The 20,522-nt window shown below is 43.9% G+C and overlaps 1 protein-coding gene across 3 annotated transcripts in view; it reads right to left on the minus strand.

Moving 5' to 3' along the window:
* BAZ1B (bromodomain adjacent to zinc finger domain 1B) overlaps positions 1-20,522 on the minus strand; it is a 43,386-nt gene that overhangs the window by 11,712 nt on the left and 11,152 nt on the right. For all 3 annotated transcript variants that reach the window (XM_056506587.1, XM_056506588.1, XM_056506589.1), the window contains exons 5-13: positions 18,355-18,476; positions 17,356-17,553; positions 14,539-16,234; positions 13,480-13,618; positions 12,880-13,010; positions 11,431-11,542; positions 4,986-5,084; positions 4,396-4,573; positions 3,771-3,956 (exon numbers count right to left, since the gene is read on the minus strand). In XM_056506587.1, coding sequence (XP_056362562.1) covers positions 3,771-3,956; positions 4,396-4,573; positions 4,986-5,084; positions 11,431-11,542; positions 12,880-13,010; positions 13,480-13,618; positions 14,539-16,234; positions 17,356-17,553; positions 18,355-18,476 — 2,861 coding nt within the window. The remainder of the gene's footprint in view (positions 1-3,770; positions 3,957-4,395; positions 4,574-4,985; positions 5,085-11,430; positions 11,543-12,879; positions 13,011-13,479; positions 13,619-14,538; positions 16,235-17,355; positions 17,554-18,354; positions 18,477-20,522) is intronic.

Genomic DNA, 20,522 nt, shown 5'->3' on the forward strand with positions numbered 1-20,522 from the left:
TCTAGCACTCTAAAATGTGGGATGAAAGATGTGGAACAGCTGGTAATCACAGTGGAAGGAGGATTGAAGCGGCCTGTGCTGCCCTCCAGTGGGTACCACATAGGCACCTAGACCTCAGCAACACCCTTGTGGTCCCTGAGCTGCTCAGGTGACAGAGGGAGCCCTGTGCCACCAGCTACAATCACACTGCACAGGCATTTGGACCCCCCAAATATGAAATCAGCTGCTCCCCTGAGACAGGATGACCTCAGTTTATCTGAAATCCCAGAAACTGGGAATGAGGGTGACAGCATCAAAGCTGAGCTTTGCACCAGGGCACCTGCCAGGATCTGCACAGAGCAAGACGAATGGGAAACCATACATTCAGCCCAGGAGGTTTGGAAATACCATTTTGATGAATCGGAAATGCACAGCAGGACAGAAGTTATCCAGAGACATCGCTCTCCAGTGGTAATCCTGTGCTCTACAACGAGGCAATGGCCCAGACATGACAGGAACATAACAGGCCTCAAGTTAATGTTCTTCTACCCCAGGAGAATGAAAAAACAAATAGTGAAGTGTCAGATGGGAAAATCTAAACTCTGCAGCTGACAGCAATTTGGGAGCCAAACAAAACCCAGGAGTTTTGCAGAGTTGCACATTCTCCTCTGACTGAATTTGAGGAAGCACAGCATATATTAGATGCTTGGAAAAACACACAAACTGTTCTGAAATGTCGAGATCCATACTGCTGCTGCTGGTGTGGATCCTGGAGAAGCACCAGAGACAAACAGAAAGCTGCCCAGCCCACTGTGGAGGTTACACAGCTTTGCGCTCTTTCTTTGCAGAATATTGTTGAGGTGCTTTGGACACTGTGTAATTGATTTTCCAAGGAACTGTTCCATGGGTTTTGCTGTTAACATACTGGGTAACTGCTTGGCCAAGATAAATCTGCAAAAGCTGTTGGCAAGTTTTGCTGAGATATTTCTCCCCAGGTCTGTGGAATTTAACAGATTTCTAGCCTTCCTTCCCAAGCATCAGGAGATTCTGGCATTTGAGCAGCACCAGTACCAAGGGAGTTCCAGCTGCCAGCAAAGCAAAATGGGAGACTGGAAGACATTACTTAAATCCCCTCCTGACGGGATAGGAGCAACCTAGCAGGGAAAACAAGTAAAAAGCAACCCCCAGAATAAAATGAGAAGTCCTCAGTCATATGTCAACCTCAGAGTGATAGAAAACATCTTCTTTGATAAAGGTAGACAAGCCTCTGGATACAAAGGCTCTCACCTCAGACCCTGAGCTGAAACTCCTCGGAAGAGCTGAAACTGAAATTGCTTTGTCGTGAAACCGCTCTTTAGGGATTGTCTGCAGGTGCAGGCTGACTCTCCCCTTGCACAGACTGCTGAACACAGGTCACAGGGGTGATAACCCATCCACGTTTTTTACTCTGCTCATGCTGCTGTGATGCAATGTCACACTGCCAAGAGGTCACATATTCCCTGTCCTATTCTGGGACAGTCCAGCATACTACTGCCAACGGAAACGGGAATGTTTGCACTACCAGAGGCACCAGCCTGATTTTCAGGAGCAGCCACAAGTCAGGTCTCACTGCAATCCTTTGCCACTCAGCAGTGTGAGCTCCAGCAATGCAGCTGAGCCAGCAGGAACCCTTAGTACAGACAATTATGTCAGCAAATGGGTATCTGTTAAGCCGTAACTTCTTTCTCACCAGGAAAATGAGACATAGCCATACCACAGGGCTACAATTCTTCCTCTAGAGTCTGGAACTACATGGAGTGTGTTTTTCCAGTGCAGCTACACTCTGTTTTACCTACTATGTACTTTCAGTACAGTTTTGGCTCAAAAGGCTTCATAATTATTAGCCTATGCAGAATATTTCTCTTCAGAACAGTCTGGCTGGCAGTCAGGGTTTTTCAACAGATAACTGTATCTAAGATCTGTATCTAAAAACTTTTACAGCTGGTCTTTCAAGGTCAGCTGTGAAAGTTTTCTGCTTTGGCAAAAAGAAAGCTTATTCCAGATAAACTGAGATTAACAAAAAATTGCCAAACCAAACAAACCAACAAACAACCCCAAAAAAGTTGAACATTGCTTGTACCACCATGAAGGTCTAGAAAAGTTTGAATGAAATAGTAAGCGCCACAATGCATAAATAAATGCTCCAGAGAGACTGGCATGACACTAAAGCCAGTGCTTAAGGAAGGGAAACCTGCATAATCACATATTGGGATTGTGTTGCAGTAAATCTGATGCTACCCTGAGTGTGTGCAACAGCTACAGCCCTCATGGTTAGAGCTCTAAGGCAGACTGGAGTAAGGCACAATACAGTGCTGCTGTAGAAACTGGAAATGTGCTAATCCAAGCACTTTCTGCCTCAGACCTCACCAATTTTTACAGCAGTCGATACAGCATCCTCCCATTACCCTTGCACTTAGGATGGAAGATTCAAAATTAGCAAAGTTTTAATACTTCAGGACAACTGAGGAATGTGAAAATTTCTATTGCCTATCCAAATTATCCTGCTAACACAGCAATGGCACAGCTCAGAAAAGACCTGATGTTTTAAACAAAAGTTCAGCATATACTGACAGGAGCTTTAAAAAAAACCACAGAGATCCACAGCAGAAAAGTACCCAGAAAGATTTGTACTGGAAGGGACTTTAAAGATCATCTCATTCCAAGCCCTTGCCATAGGAAAGGACAGCTACCACTAGATTAGGCTGTTCCACTCCCCATCCAACCTGGCCTGGAACACTTCCATGGAAGGGGCAGCCACAGCTTATCTGGGCAACCTGTACCAGGGCCTTACCACTCTTACAGGGAAAAATTTCTTCCTAACATCAACTCTTACCCCTCTCTCTACCAGTGTGAAGTCATTCCCTCTTGTCCTGTCACTACATGCTCTTGTAAATTAGTCTCTCTCCACCTTTCTTGCCTGCTCCCTTCAGGTAAACACACATGAAGAAATATTCTTTTCTTTTGAAGTTGGGACTTTCAAGTACTTCTGCTGATCCAATTCTGATATTGTTGCCTCTGCTGAAGTCAGTGATCAGTCAGGGCAGAGCTGAGGGCACTGGGGAAAGTTTTGTCACGGGGCATTAATGTCCTGTTCAACTTAGTGCATAAAAACTACCCCTGAATATAAGTACCCCTGTTAGGGTGTAACACTGGTGCAGCACAAGTGCCTGCAGTACCGTTCCCAGTCCTCTGCAGCCCCTCTCCATCCCTTTTATTAGGAGGGATATGTATTTAGACCCACAATACCACTTTTCTCCTGGAGGCACATGCAGCTTGTTTGCCCAGTCATCTCCACAAGTGCCTCCACACATCCAACAAATTGTATCTCCCTTTGCCTAATGTGGTATTTATCTGAATCTCACTCCCTTGAAGTCACCAGAACCTCGACATGTCTCTCCTCTTTGGGGATCAAAGCACCTTCAATTCTCTCTGACAGACACAATTCCTATTAAGTTCTATGAAAATGCTCCATAATGTACTTTTATTTAAGCAGAACTGTATGGAGGGAACTTGACCCATTTCCTATTCACAGAGAGAAAATTAAGTAACTTCTCACTATTATTTTTATTTTCCCCATACCTTTACTCCTCAAAATAAACATGGTACACCTGGCCCCACAAACACCAAACACACTCAACTACAAATATGAAATGGGAGGAATTTGCTCAAGATTTAGTACCCCTTGAAATGTACTGCTACTGCTCAAAGAGTTCTACTGCAAGACCAAAACAGAACCCTGAGGTGAATAATACCTTGGCTTCTTCTGCCATTTTCTTGTCTTCATCTATCTCCTCAGCCTTGGCAATGTAATCCTCTCCTTGATGCTTCCTTCTCTTCTGCTTCGGGGCCATAAAACCTTGCAGAAACTTCTTAACAACACCAGCCTGGAGCGCAATCACACACTCTCCAAAATCCTTCAGGCTTTCCAGTGAGTACACCTGTTGGGGGAAGAGTGTAGTACCCCATAACAGCTGGATATTACTCTCTCTGCTACTTGAAGCGGGTCTGCAAATAGACACCCGTGGTATCTAATGCAGTGTGGTTACCTGCCACACCTGGTTATGGAATCAGCATATTGCTGCTGTCTCAACAAGACATGCTGGCTTTGATATAGAAGATAAAAATCAGCTATGGAGTTCTGCTCCATAAAGAAATCTGTCATGAAAACATGGGAACAGGGCACTCAGCTCCAACATTATGACCCACCTACCCCTCAAAGGCAACAGCTCTGTAATCTTAAAAAAATTAATGTTTAAAGGACAAATGAGAAAACTGATTTCCTGCTCCTCTGTTCTGAGGAGAAAAAAAGACTGAAGACCTTCCACAGAAAATATCGTCTCACACTTGTCTTGTTCAGTACTCTGTCTGTTCACTCACTTTTGCTTCATATTCTGGTGTCACATCAATGTATCCCAGGCCTCCCTTCTGCAGCCGCGTTGCAACTTCAATCAGATCACTCCGGAGGTAGTTCAGCAGCTCCTGGTTACCATCACAAGATTTGAGGCCCAAGTTCTGTTTCCGAGCCAAATGGATGGAATGTGTGATGTCCTGATACCTGGAAAGTCAAACTCAACCTTTGAGTACAGGCAGAGCACTGTCCTGGGAGCTGGGCAGGCTCTGGGACAATGATCTCCACTGAGACCTATGAGCACAGTGCAGAACATTCTTTGAAAGATGCATGAAAGCACGTGGCAGGTCTAGCTCAGAGCAACCAGCATTGCCTTTGTTCCCGGTTTCAAGGAGCAATTTAAAGACTAACAGAACTTCCTCACTGTTCAGAGTATTATTCATCAAGAATCTGCCCAACAAAACCAGTAATTACTCAACCTGAACGTCCTCCCCTCTTCAGCACAGGAACAATCAAAGCCCAGCATGGGAAGCTGCCCCAGGAATGGGAAGGATTGCTGTGCCAAGGACATGCTTTGACTTGGAGAAGGCACACACAGAAAAACAAAGAGCAGGCTCACTTTTTCTCCAAGCGCTCCTTGAGCTGGCTCTCCCTTACTCCTTGGGGGTGCAGGCAATCCAGCAGCTCATCCAAATCCTTCTGACTGTCACAGAGAAACCTGAAAGATAGAAAAATGCGCCTAGATCACATAGGGTATCTTTGTGACAATACAATTTCTTCTTCTAAATAGTTCCCAAGGATCAGTAGGTAGGGGTAAGAGGTAACCTATATCCTGACCCCATGGAGCAAGGTGAAACATTTCCAGGAATGCTGGTAGAAGAATTCTGACTCACGTTGGCTTCTTTTCAAGGTCCCCAAATATAGCAAATTCCAGGGTAAGAAAAACAGAATCAAAATAAACACAAAATTAGTTAATGAAAGTATTTTCCTCATTAAGTTTATTAAAATGTTAACATTTTAAGTCAGTTGTCTACCCCAGGGATACCATTCACACTCTGCAGTTAAAGTGATCTGAATGTTACGTCAGATGTACTAGAAAAGACTAACACATGCACTGACAGCATGGCAACTGAATCATATTTTCTCTCATTAACCAGAAGTCCCCAGATTAAAAAGGGGGTGTCCTGATTGATCCCACAACTGCTGCTGCTGGAGCTGTGTGCCTGTGCAGGCTCTGTCCTCTGCAAGTGCATAAGGCCTCCTCTCTAAGTTTGCCCAAACTTGAAGCTCAAGTGTAGACTCTGAAAACCATATTGTACAGCATGAAACCTTCCTGCTCAGGAATCCTTGAGGATTAACTGCCATCAGCAGTTAGTCCAATCTAAAAGGGGAATACTTTTACAGAGTACTGTGAATCAGATATTCTTTCAACAATTCCAGAGTGCAATCCTGTTTGCATGCTGAGTTGTACATTTAAATGAGTTTTAAAACTCAAATGAGTTTTAAGCCTGAAATTCTGCGCTTTCCTTCTTTCCAACTTTATTCCAGGAAACCATGGAGCCTCTTCATCTGATGGGATGTGAATGCAACTTGAGCTTCAGAGGCTGTTCACAGAAAATATGACTAATTCTCTATATTCTGTTAGGGGATTGCTCATTAGAAGAGGGAATACAGGAAACAGGATAATCAACCTTATTTGGAAACAACTGCAAAGGACCACTCTGTGATCCTTACAAGAAGATTCCAGATCTAATCTTTTGTTCTGAGAACAAGCTCAGATGAGACAAGCAACAACTAGAGAAAGATATTGCTGTGGCTCCTCTTGGAATACCAGTCTCCACAATGCTTACTTTTCTGTAGAAATACTTACTAAATACCATATCTGACAATACTCCATAATTCCATGAATATGTATGGTCCTACTAGGGCAAAGGCCTCTCAATTTGCATTCAGCAAGGAAATTCATTACTCTAATAGACAATAAGATTGATTGTTCAACAACCGAAGGAGGATGTTTTTTAGTTAGTCATCTGCTTCAGTACATTTGACCCTGTGGAGCATCCTCACTCTGCACCCTGAGATCAAAACCTCTGGGCACCACTACTCTCTGCACCTTTCCCTGTGGAACAGGACAGAGCAGCTTCAGATATCCTTCACCCACTAGAATGTGTCACCACCTGGGAATGGCATAAATTACACTCCAAACAGTGCCCTACAGTTACCCAGCACAGAAATATTTCCCAGACACCTTGAGATGGGTTGCCCAGGTCATGATGAAACAACATCAGACACTGCTGGTGATACATCATGGAAACCAACTAGAAAAATATTCAAGAATACCACATCTGAGCTTTCCCTGCTTTCTCCCATGGAGACAATCAAAGGGGGGAACTCACTGCACTGTTTTGTCACACTGTAAAAAGGAAAGGGTACTGGAAACAGTCATCATGTAGGGTTTCTATTCTCCAGTATTTTGGGGGAAGACAACATAGGCTGCTGGGCAGCTGCAGAAAGCAGCTCCCACACTTTTAAGAAAGCCAGAGTTAAGCCCTGGAACAACTTAGTTCCTGCTGAAAAGGACATGAGACAGGGAAGGAAGAGCATCGTCAACAGGTAATTAAATCTTCCCAGTTCACCCTGAGAGTAAGAAGTGCTTTCTGGGACAGGGAACTGATCTACTTAAGCCTGAACTCAAGCCTGAACCAAAACCTGATCTGCCAAATACAAACATATCGGAGACACCATGTTAGTTTTATTAGTGACCCCTTGCTACTCTGTGCAGCCACAGCTCCTGCTTCCTAGACTAGCTCCAGGCACCCCCTACCTGTAGCAACTACCTGCACGTCCACCCGGAGCTCAACCACCTCCAGGTTGGGAGCATGGACATCATAAGACAGGCTGCCATTTTAAAAGGAGAAGTGAAAGTGAGTCTTGCAGAGAGGGATGGTAAGAGTTGATGCCCTCATGTGGCCTAGCACAGGTTAATCACACACTCCAGAGGGATGGGAAAGATCCCTTTGAGAAAGTCAAAACTAAGTGGGGGTCTTCAAACAGATCTACAGGGGGGAAATCCTGACTAATGTAAGCATTCCTAAAGAACAGCCTAGATTCTCTCCTGACCTTTCTGGCAGCACAAGCCAACAGACTGGTCAGCAACCAGAACAGAAGGAACAAGCATCAAGTCAAAAGGAGCTCCCAGTATTCACTCTGAATATTCCTACCTGTTCTTGGGCTACATGCCAGAAGGGACACAGAAAGGTCTAAAATCTGAACTAAAGAGCAACGAAATTGGGAGGACGACATCTAGAGGAGCCCAGGACCAGTACCTGCTCTGGAGGGTTGGTGGAAACAGGGGAACTCCATCTGTACAGCATAGGTGTGAGAATGGAGTCTGTCAGCACCCACTCATGGTCAACTCAAATTGTCTGCAGAGGGGACCCGCCACACCATGCTGAATTCCTAATAGATGGAGAACAATGGCAGTTACTCTGCAGAGATGCCACTGTTTCCAAAATTCAACTCCTTTCTGACCAGGATGAGCAAGAAGTCTCCTGTACGCTAATATCCTGCCAAGGCTGTGATTCCCCCATGGCTATTGCAGGAAAGACCAGGAAGTACACAGCCCACAAGCACTATGATGTGGACAGAGATTTCTTTGGAGCCTATGTGCCCAGAACAAGGAGAGTTTTAATAAGAATTAACATCTGTACAAGTGGAACACAAGGTGAAGAGAGGGAGAGGTCCATGTGTCTGGAGAAGACAGAAGTAACCAAGTGTTTATGATGCTGCACTTCTGGACAGAACACTGGAACCTCTTCTTTTTGGGGAGAAAGTGCTGACAGCAAAACCACTTCCGTGAGATACTGCTTATATAATTCCTGACAGAAGTATAAATCTATTTCTCCCTTTGTCAGTGCCCTACCAGATCCCATCCTCAAGGGGAAAAGGGGCAGGACTGTGAAATACAACTATTCAGAGTTAATTTGGTGTTTCATTTCAAAGTCTCATCACTCTAAAGTATAAAAGGGTACAGCTAAAAATGCTCTATATGTACTCTGAGGCTACTCAATCCCATGTTCCACATACCACTAGGAAAAGAGAAACAGCAGGACTTAAAGCAGAACACAAAGAAATGAACCTTCACATGCACATGACAAAATTATGAGTTACAGCTGGACATGTCCTTGTTCCCAAACTACAGGACACAGAGATATCCAAGTACTGCAGTGTGGGCTCGGGGCTCCTCATGGTGTCCAAGGACTGTGCAAAAAGCAGTCAAGGAGGAGACTCTTCCATAACCATTTATGTTCAGAGCAGTCCTTGAGATCAAAGGCAATGGGCCCAAATGAAAAAACAGGAATAGGAATATGGATTTCCTAAGAGAGAAGTTCTAGCTTCTGGCTAACCCCTGAAGTAACAGCTCCTAGCCTATCACTTGTTTCTCTGTGGATGCTTACATGTAAATAGTGGCAGATGTAAGACAGGTACTTAGCAAGCAGACTCTAAGCAGTTCCAAATCTTTAAGGAAAAGCCTTTCAGCTGAGAGACCTTATTGCTTAGCTGCAGGCATGGCTTTGGGTGCCCTATCAGTCAGGGAGAGGCAGCCAGCACAGCACTCAATTAGAAAGGGTTATGTGTCATTTGAGAAGCTGCCCTGCTCAAGGCCCATGCCTGGCTCACATCTTCCACCTGCACTGCTCCCCCTGCCTGGCAGAACAGTGCACACAGGCACAAGACCCTTGCAAAAAACCAGCAAGTATTGTAACTGTCAGCACTTAAAAGTCCTTCCTAGCAGGGATGAGAAAGGACAGAAATTAAGGCGTAACAGCCAGGCCAAAAAAACCCCCCACGCAGCTCAGTGTCTGATATCCGAGTGGCCAAAAGGCAGAGCAGGTATGCATTGACAGTTCTTCAACCTACCCCTCCAGACTGCAGCATCCGCTAGTTTGAGGACTCCTCTGTGTGCCAGGACAATTACCTTTGTGCCTCCTACTTCTCAATTAACTCTTCTCTTAGCAATTTGTCCACTGGTGTAATTCACAGATCCACAGCAATTGGCAGCAGCCAGTTGTGTATCTCAGCGCTTTCCTCTCTATTTCAAAACAGGCCATTTGCTAGTTTTATTTCCCAATCCCTCTTTTCTCTATCAAAGAAAACCTCTTTAGGAGACTACCCTAGTTTCCTCTAGCATTACTCTCCACCTCCCCACTGAACATACAAGTTAAGAGTATTTCTGTAATTTATTTAGTATTTCTTAGCCAATTATTCTGTCATGCAAAGAGCCTCCCTCTTCTCCAAAGGCAGACCCTGTAACAATGGATTTTGTAACACAGGATTGTTCCCCAAAGGGAAAATTGTTTTGCCCTTAGTCTGTACTTCACTTTATCATTATTTTTATTTATTTCACTGAGATTTACCACAGATTTTAAGTAGGCTTTCTTACTTTCAGCAGCTTCCTTATCCTGATGTGAACTCAAAGTGTTATTGCTGCTACAGTTTTGTTTCCAAGTTCCTCAACCTCTTTTTTCCCCAAAGTTAGGAGGCAGCACTTGCTCTGATCATTTAGTATGGAAACTCTATGGCAAATCTCTTCGAAAGTGTTTTGGGCTTCTGGCTGCCATTTTAGGCATTTTTTTAAAGAAGCTTCTTAATTCTTTTTGTTGCTTTCTTTTATAAAAGGAGAATACACTACAGTCACTCCATACAAAGCAGCTCTTAGTGACAGAGTATAATTCAGCACTGTGTATGTCCAGGATCTGGTTCCAAGAGCTGCTCCTCCCAGGGTTAGACCAATTACTCCATACAGCACTCCTGCCCCTGTCACCATATTGATCTCCCTCAGAATGTTGTTGGGAGTTGCCAACCTGAATCAGCAGATTAAATACTGTGCTTTTTCAAGTTCAGCCTGGAGTCACAAGTTGAAGGAATTCTGTGTTAACTCATTCAATTTGCCTCTATGCTGCCCTCAGTGTTAGCAATATGCTCTGTAAATTTAAGCTACTGTTTTCCTTATAGAATTGGTTCTTCTCCTGGAACACACCTTGCCATCTCTGCTCGATAAAGACCAAGCGTTAGAGGAAGCAGTTAGGAAGAGCAGAGGATTTTCTTGTGGATCACATTCCCCGTGCAGGACCAATTCCCTAGGAAAGCCTAACTGCCTGAATTTTGGCAAGATGTGTAAAGACCCAGACGGGTGGGGATTTGTCATGGGAGGATGGAGCAGCCAAGGAAAGCACAGGAACTCTGTGATACCCTATGACCTGCTGCCATGACAGCAATACCAAGAGTCAGCACTCAATGCTGATGGTTCAGATAAATCAAGACACCAACAATTTCAGTCTCTTTTACAGTTCCTGGTGGGGGAGCAGGTGCATGTTTAGTAAAGTAGTTCTGACTTGCAACTATTTTCTGGAGATGAGTTCAACTCTATTTTTCAAAGACCAAGCAACCCCACTCTGTGTGTCAGTAGTGGAACTCTGTGGGACAGACAGTAAGAGGGGAGCTGCAGGAGCACATACTTTTTGACAGTTTGTCCTCAGGGTTATCTAAAAAATACATAATACTCCACAGCAGTTAACAGGTAAAGCTTAACCAGGGTTTTCTGGCATGGGGACACTAATGAGCATTCCTTACCACACAGAGCACCATTCAACATCAGAGAATTTCTTTAAGGACACTGATAGGGCAAATTACCAGAGCAGGTTACAATCAAATATACTCAAAGGTAGATTTGCAAGACGCTGCTTGGCTTTGGGAAGCATTAATGGGATAACAGGCTGTCAACATGGATTTTAAAAGCAATACATCAAAGAAGCATTTTAATAGCTTAATTTATACTGGCTTTGTATGACTGATTAGGTTGAATGACGGTTCCACTGGCTCTTGGACTGGCTGCGCTGTTAGCAGGGCAGTAATAATAGCAGCAGAGGCCTGGGGAGCTGCTGAACCAACCCAACTGCCCAGCATTGAAAGAGGAACAGGTTTGTAGCAGGGTTTAGCAAAATAAATCCATCTAGATTCCCTGACTTCTTTGAGTACTTTGCAGCCATGAAAATGTGTGTTACCATAAGTTCTGGCCCTGCTTGGGAGTGGTGGTCTCAGGAGGCAGGTCTGTAGCTGGCATGGATCGGTGCAGCTTGTTCCCTCGGCCGTCACTGCCTGTGCTTTTCCGCTTCTCTGCAAAAGAAAAGCACAGGCTCAGGTACATTCCCGAGCAGCATTCCTACTATTCCAAATACATAAAACTAGCTTCAGTTTTTAGCTGTATACTGACAAAGCACTTTTAAAACCAAAGGAGGAATAAGCAGCATGAATTTTTATTTCTGAGCATCTCAAGACAACACTCTGACGTGAATTTAAATCTTTACTCATTCAGGCCTTTGATTGTTAAGGCCTGAATGTCCAAAGGAACATGCTGAAATCCTGCCCATTTGCTGCAGCAGCAGCTGAGAGATTAAATCAGCTGGAAGCAAGGAGTTGATCAGGAACACAGTATTTGTATTTCAGTATTTGAAAATAATTCTTGTAAGAAAATATAGCCAACAGAGGAGCTTGGAATGATTCACCTCCAGGTCAGTCAGTATCCAAGACACAGGTAGCTGTAAAGTTACACCTGGATGAAGGATCTCACTGTTGGTTCATCCTGTTCCGTTCCTCTACAGGTGTCTAGTTTGTCCCTTGTCTAAGACAATCCCACCAACTGAGGGCTTGGATCTAAGTTGATAAGCTCTCCCATGCAGGATTGCTGTAGATGGACTCGGTGTCAGAATGTGATGTTACAAAATGATCTTGACTGAAACTCAGCTGAGTCAGATTACTGCAGGGTCTTTTGTCCCAAGAACTATTTCCACATAGAATTCTTGTTTCCTTCTGTACAGATGAATTTTTGTGCCTGTTCAAGCTTGCGAGGTTCCAAGATCCAGGCTCCAAATCAGCCAGGAAAAATCACAGAGGAAGCACTAGAAGTTCAGCAAGTCCCTTGCACCTCACCTACGCATTCAGCAAAGGCAAAGAGCAGGCTGAGAGGAAGTGCAAGAGGGATGTTCACCAAAACAACCTCAATCTGCAAATCTGTGTGTATCTAACAGACTTAGACTTAACTTGTTACTATTCCACAGGCTGAGCTGGGAGTCTTGGCACCAGCAAAATATCAGCACTGTGATGGACACCCTCACTCTGCAGGACAACTGGCTAACTGTGCATGGGTCTGGCATACTGCAACTCAGCAGGGTCAGAGTGAACTAGAAGGATGATACTAACTGACATCAACCTCGCTAGTTGTAGGAGAGGAGACTGTATTCCACAGTCCTTAGGTGGGATATTGCAGGCAAGTCTCCAGACCTGCAGCAGCAGAAGGGAAATATCACCAGCACCTCTTGTGTGCAGAATTCTAGAGTTAAAAGTAGGCTTAAATCAGAGTATCCCCAGGAAAACAACCACACTAGACAGTTCTTTCACACTCATTACTCCATTCAAAGTGTCAGAGCACAGGAAATATCGTCAAGAGACCATACCTCCAGGGCTGTAGTCCTTCTTCAAATCTTCCTTTTTCTGGTGGGGAAGGGTAAATCTGTAGTCTATACTGTCATGTACCCAGCCTTTCTCAATAAACAAGCCAGGAACCTCATCCGAAAACAGCCAGTACCTGCAAGAAATGTGTGTTAATAGGTAGCTGTTTCCTTTCCTGGCTAGTTAAACACACAAACACTTTTATTTGCATTGAGGGGAGAAGCATCTGAGTGGTCGACTCACTAAAAGCTGAATGCACATATATCTTTATGTTAGCACAGCTGATTGATAAACAGGGAAAGCTTTGCGTAGAATCCATTCCAAGAGTATGCCTGTGCAACAAACATAAAAAAAAAAGAAAAGATGGTAACAAAGCTCCTGAGCACCCAATGCCAGCACTTGAACCTCCACTGGTCCTGACCTCCATGGGGAGGCTCCAAAAAGCTGGGCATGCAATCAGCCACTACACTCTGTATACACAAATACTATCCCCTTCTCTCTTCTCCCCAGTTCCATATACCCTCCCTATCAATCCCTTCCTGGGGGATGGTATCTGACACAGCCCCAGGGCAGAGATGGAAGCTCATGGTCATTTCCTTTCCCACCTGTTATGATTCCTATCAGTGCCAATTGGGGTCCTGCGCATCACCAGTTTGGCTTTGGCAATTCCATCCTGGAAAGTTTTCTCAGCAGCAGCTTTATGCCTGCGGATTCTTTCTTCTTCTGCTTCTTTCTCCATCCTCACTGTTAGAATCAGCAAAGAGCAGCATTAGCTTTTCTTTATTGTATCCTGACATCAATATTGTCTTTTATTTTACTACACCATGGGAATAAAAAAAGCTGTTTTATTGGGGATTTTAGTTAACATTATTTACAACCATACACTCACAGATAATCCCACATTGTAGAGAAGGTGCAAAAGCCAGGCTCCATGAGGGATGCTTATCCCTCATTTGTTTCAGAAGTGAAATAACAATCCAGATGAGCTACACTGTCCACTTCCATCTGCCCAGCATCCATATTAACAACCAATAAAAGCCCTAAACTATAATTCCAAAATGTTCTCTCCTTACATTCATACTCCTCAAGCAGCATTACTTACACAGAGACAACGTCTGGTGTTGCACCGTATGATTTAGAGAGGTTTGAGTGGACAGTTTATATTTATACACCTCCATAACTAATTCTTTAAAGCAATGAACAGTAAACAGATTTACTGCCCAAACCCTGATCTGGGAGAAGGGCTGCTGGCAACAACCTGACCATGGGAACAGCAGCAGGGCCAGCAGCAGCAGTAGGAACTGCTTTTAGGCAGGAAATACCTCCTCTGTACCCAAGAACCTGATGACGTTTGGACGCAAGACAAATTTTTGGTTTTCTGTTCCCAAAACATATACTGTGTTGTCTAATCTTTCTGTGCCTACCACAATTAGAAAGGCACTGAACAAAAAACACCCACAGATAAAAAACTAGAAGCAGGTATTATTTTTTCTTAAATTTACAAAGTTTAGGCTGTCACAGGAATTACAGCAGTTAAATTATAAATCTCCAGGGAGCAAATCCCTTAAACCTGACAGTGCTTCTGAAAACAGGCTGTTGTCATTTTTGCCATGAAGTTATTCCACAACACACAAACGCTCTACTTACTAGGTAATTTTTCTTACCTCTCATTTGTATTTCTTGTTGCTCCCTCTCCTTCTTGGCTTGAATGGCAAGAAGGCGCCTGCTCTTTACAGCACTGATCATATCATCAGCTTCAATTTCCACCCGGCGCTCTATTTTCATCATTTCGTGTTTTTTCTTTTCATTCCTTCCCATCATATGCTCTTCTTTCCCGCTCTCCTTGGTTTTGGCCACCATTTCCTTTCGCTTCTGTTTCTCTGCCCTCTTCTTGTCATTCTCCTCTTTCAGGACAGCCAGGCGCTCTTTCCAAAGCTCAGCTGAAGCCTGCTGCTTGGCCTCCACATGGTCCTGCACCGAGTACGTCATTAGGATCCGGTGACACAGTGCTCCAAGGATCCGTAATTTCTCTTCAGGAGTCAGCTCAAAGAACTCTGATGTCTCCAGTTTCTCCAAAAACTCATCCTGCACTTCATTATCCTCAAAAGTTGCTGAATCCTTACTTTCATCTACGTTATCTGAGACCTCACTTTCCTCCTGCACATCTGACTTGCGCAGGCACAGGCGAACCAACTCAGAAGCAGAATGCAGAGTAAGTGGGATTTCAGAAAGTTTCATTCCCAGCTCAGCATAATCCTCAGCAATTTCATCCTGCAGCAGGGTCTGCAAGAGGATGACCAGCACTCTGTTCAAGTACAGGAAGCCTCCCTTTTCTGCACAAAGGGCTTCCATCAGGGACACTGCTGTGATGGGATACTGAGCATCTGGCATCAATAACCCTGAGTAACAGCTCAGGAACTCCACCACCATAGCCACATCCCCAAAAAGTGTGTTGGGAAGTCCCTCTGGAGTATCAACCAGTTTAAAAGTAGGCAATACCTTCCCTTTCAGATCTTGGTCCTCAAATCGCCTCTGTTTTTCCAGTTTTTCCTTCATCTCCTTCTCCTTCCGCTCTTTTGCTCTTTCCTTCAGTTTCTCTTTCAGCTTTTCCCTTTTCTTCTTCATGTACTCCTTCCGCTGTTCCTCAGTCATGGTGGCCCATCTCTTCCTGTGCTCCAGGAGCTCGTAGCGTTTCTGTACCAACCCACGCAAATCCTCAGGGAGACGGGCACGGTCCTCACTGGAGAGCAGCCGAGCTGTTTTGGAGATGATGCAGGAAAGAGCACTTTTTTTGTCTTCCCGGTCTTTGTTTTCTTTGTAATAAGCAATGAGATGGAGTGCTGCAGGAGGCAGGTGTTTCTGGGGTTTCCTGGAAGATCCAGGGGTGCCGCTAGAATTCCTGGGAGCCCTGGACACCTTAGTGGTACCTTTAGCCATGTCCAGCAGAGTCATTTGTTTCATTTTCATCTTGGGGGTCTTCAAACCTTTCCTAGGAGACTTTGTCTTCCCCGACGACTTCTGCCCATTCAGAACCCTTTTGCCTCTTTGCTTTTTGTCCAAGGATTTGTTGTTGCCCTTTCCTAGTCGGCCCCTCTTTGGAATGTGAAAGTTAGAAGCAAGTTTAGCAGGTGACACAATTTTCATCACCTCTTCCAGCTCCTCTTTAGGACATTTTGAGTTCTTAGAGTTTTTCACCTTCAGCGGAGAGCCAATTATAGATTTTTCCAAATGCACGTGGCACCACAGTGTTGGACTCAGTGGCTGTCCCAGTGAAGATCCATCTGCTTTGGATTTCTTAGGAAGCTTTCTGTCAGGTGACCGAGAGCTCTTCCTCTTGGTTGAGGGATTGAGAGCCATATACTAAAATTAAAGAAAGAATGATTTTGTATTAATACTGAAACGTAAATAAATGTTATCTAGATCTCTGTCAATCATTTTTGCCCATGTTTTAATGCTTTTTCTAATGAAATTGCTCGCTGCATTAAGGGTAGAAGGCTTCTGCAGTCATAATCTGAGTCAGAGAATGGCCTGGGTTGGGAGGGATCATAAAGATCATCTTGTTCAAACCCCTGCCACAGGCACAGACACCTACCTCTAAACCAGGTTGCTCCAAGCTCTGTCCAACCTGGACTTAGACACTTCCAGGGATGAGGCAGCCACAGCTTCTCTGGGCAATGCGTGCCAAGGTCTCACCACCCCACACGGAAGAATTTTTTCCCAATACTAAATGTAAATCTACTCTGTGTGAGTTTGAAGTCATTTCCCCCTTGTCCTGAACAAATATTTATCTTCTAGTTTTAGAACAACACTTGACAGAGTCTATGAAAAAGTGAGTTTACTGAACGAACAAAATAGTGCTCTCTACACCAAAAGATGGATTTTAGAACAGCATTATTACATGATATGGCATTTAGTTGATTAATGTTATATCTGGCTCATTAGCACAAAGGGCTGGAAGAACCCATCCATGCTATGTGTGTACTCAGTACTAAATTTGTAGTATTTGCCATCACTCAATACAGCCCCCATATGTGAATCAGGCCTCATGAAGTCACGTGCATCCAGGTCTTGGGTCCAATACCTGACACTACCATGTAAAGACTGTAGCTCTCCCATTTCTCTTACAACAGGAAATCATATCTTTACCTGTAGACAAGTAATGCAAACTACTGGAAAAACTAAAGGGAAGTTGCATTTCAAATTTTCAAAGCAGACCACTGTTTCAGATGTTCAAGTCATGTTACCTCTCAAAAGGTCAACCTTCAGAAGAGTAGGTTTCCCTGCTCTGCTTCTCTCTGGATTTAAGAGATATGTGGAATTGGCACCTGGGGGCATGGTTTAGTGGCTTTATGATCTTAGGGGGCTTTTCCTACCCTAATGATTTTGTGATCCTAAAACCCAACCAGCACACTGAGGTCTCTGCCAAGACCCAAGGAATGGGTGGGAAAGCAAAGCAAAGCAAGTGCTTTTAGAATTCTTACCTTATGTGGGTCAAGCAAGAAGTCGCTGAATTTACTGGGTAGGGAGTATTTCTTCACTAACTCATCCTCCACGACCCACGGGGCATTCTCACACGTGCCAGCACGTAATGCATTGTGACGGATGAAGTACCTCAAGATCTCCTTGTTGGGAGGACGCTCTGTACGGACTAAGCTATCTGCTGGAACGTTGCTGATGATCTTGGTGATAACAAACAGACACACTGTTAATCATTAACTTCTAAGCACATTATAAATACAGATCATTTGGCTATAAGGAACCAGGATCATTGTACTACTTCATGTCCAAAAACTCTTCACTCACTCAAAGCTCTCTTGGAAAGACTCAAAACAAACAGAATTTGCAGAACTGAGAGACAAAGAGATTGGTAGGAGAATCAGATAGTCAAAACAGTAAAAACCATGAGTTTATGATGCAGATTTTTTTGCCAAAGCCCACTGTTTTATCTCAGACCTTCCTCCAGCTTGTGCTTTCTACTGACTTTAAAGCTTTTACATATTCATGTTTGATATTTTTCCTGATACCAGATGAGAACCTCCACACATGGTACTCTTCAAGGTCAGCACTGCCTCTCTTGTCAAATTACCAAAGAGCAGACAAAAAGCACAGAGCAGTGCTGCAGCTACCCAGAGCTTTCCAAAGCGTTGCCACCTATAACTCAGAGCAGCTCGGTCAGGACAACAGCAACAACTGCCGCTCATGATTTCACTCGTCTCATTAACTGCACAAGCAGAGATGAGGCACTAAACAGCAACCGCAATAAGGCTCTGACTCAGTGTATGTAGTATCAAGTGTTTCCATGCACAAAACCTAATTACAAATAGAAACAGCCAGGCTGGTCAGCCTCACAGACAATTATCCTGCTTCCAACGCCATGACTCTGGCAGAAAGTACTACATTGTGCTGTATAATCACTGGCAGTGATTAATTAAACTTGCATATTCATGTTATAATAGAAAGGACTCAAGCAGAAAACTCACCTTATCTTCATTTTTCAGTTTGACATCATATTTGTGTGGCAGGAATTTAGGCGGAACCCACTTCCTTTCTTCCTTCTTCAACGAAGTGGGAAGCTTTCGCGGAGACCTACGTGCTCGATCATCTGATTAAAAAAAAAAAAAAAAAAAAAAAAAGGTGAGACACGGTCTTATTAAGTAAAGGGAAAAAAAAAAGGTTAGAAAATCCAGACCACCACTGATGGGGTATCCTACCTCTTGCTATCTGTACAGCATTTGGTTAAACTAGAACATTAGGAAAATAACCCAAAATGGATTTTAGAAACAGCCTGAGGATACAGGCTGGGAACAGAAGCCCAGACCAGTTCTGAACTAAGGAGGTAACATCTATCTTCAAGGAATACAAGGGACCATCTTCATTTAAACCTATCTCTCTGCATCTCTTCCCTGCTTAGGGAACTCCTGTCAACAGCCCTGGCTGCCTCTGCCATGCCTTCTCTGAAATAGTTCCATGGCAGGAATCACTGAATTGGTTTTATCTTAAGGAGAAAGCAATCTCCAAATGTTTTTATGTTTGTGGCTACCATAGAATCATGGAATAGCCCGAGCTGGAAGGGACCTCAAAGCTCATTGTATTCCACCTCCCCCCTGCCCCCCCTAACCTTCACTAGATCAGAGACACCTTCCACCAGACCACCACTCTCCAAGCCCTGCCCAACCCAGCCTTGGACACTTCCAGGATGGGGGAGCCACAGCTGGACTAACTGTGCCAGGGCCTCAGCACTCTCACAGGGAAGAATTTCTTCCTGGGATTCAAAGAAAACAATAAAGGAAGCATGAGGGCTGAGAGTATCTACTAAATAGATAGAGAACACAAGTAGATGTTAAACCTGAATAAAAATATAGATCTCAGAATCACATAATAGAGCACTGAAGCTCCAGCACCATTATACCTAACATGGCATAATGTGATCAAGTGACCCCTTCTTCTGTGATTTACTTTCTAGACTCCACATATAGGGATGGCTATATGTAATTCCATCAAACAGCTCAGTATTTAGGCAAGGAATAAGAAACTACTCTCCATTCCATCCTAAAGTCAATTTTTAAAAGCCAACTTCACTTGTTGTTACATTCCATTGTAGTATAACATACATCCATCCCTGGAAGAGTTCAAAGCAAGGTGGATGGAGCTCTTAGGAAAATGGTCTACTGAAGGTCTACCGTTCATAGCAGGGGGGCTGGAATGAGAGGATATTTAAGGCCACTTCCAACACAGCTGATTCTGTGTTTCTAAAGCATCTACATTGTTTCATCTCCTGTATTCAGTTTACTTCGGATTTTCCAGAGTAGGTTCCATGTCCAGCTCAAGCTACAGAACCTGCCTTCAGCAGTTCACCATCAATTTTAGGGACAATCTAGCCTCTCCTCACTCCTGAAGATTTTCCAGAGTTCATTTCCAAAGCAACTAAAAATGTAAAGCCATTTCAGACTGCACAAAAAAAAGCTAGTACAAAGCCTTACTTTATCTTCTGAAGGAGAGCAGACTCCTAAGCAGAGAGACTATCTTTCTCTGCCCCATTTGTCCTCCAACAAAACCAGCAAGTTTGACACAAGCATTAATACAACTGCCAAGGTTTGCTCTGTCCCCTCGTGCGCACACAGGCACACACACTCTTACATCATAGTTATGCAGAGTTTGTTACTGCTTTCAATTACTCACTCTAGTGAGTCACTACGCCCCACATCACATGGTCACATATTATTAGAACATTATTGGAGAGAAAAAGTCCTGGTCAGTGTGTCTGGGAACCCCCAGTCTCTGTAGATCCAACTCAGCATTTCCTACTTCTCTAGTCTGCTGTGTAACTGTCAGAAATGCTACATAATTATATTAACACACTCTGGATTAATTTTTTCAATGATGTTACTATGAGCCTATGTTCTGTTATAACCAGAATGTAAAAGCATTAGCAATAAAATATCCTTTTAGTAACAGCATATGTACAAGGAAAAGAATTATAAGAGTGTGTGTCTAGTGCTTAGGTTATAACTCTGCCAGCATCTTGAGTTGGAAAATATTGAGGTTCATTTTTTACAGAAAGGGGAGGACAGTCCCAGCTTGCAGAGATGACTACACACAGGCCAGAACCAACTGAGAGACTGAAACAAGAGCAGGAGCCCTCACCCCT

This window comes from Oenanthe melanoleuca, chromosome 19 (genome assembly GCF_029582105.1).
Source record: "Oenanthe melanoleuca isolate GR-GAL-2019-014 chromosome 19, OMel1.0, whole genome shotgun sequence".
NCBI lineage: Eukaryota > Metazoa > Chordata > Aves > Passeriformes > Muscicapidae > Oenanthe > Oenanthe melanoleuca.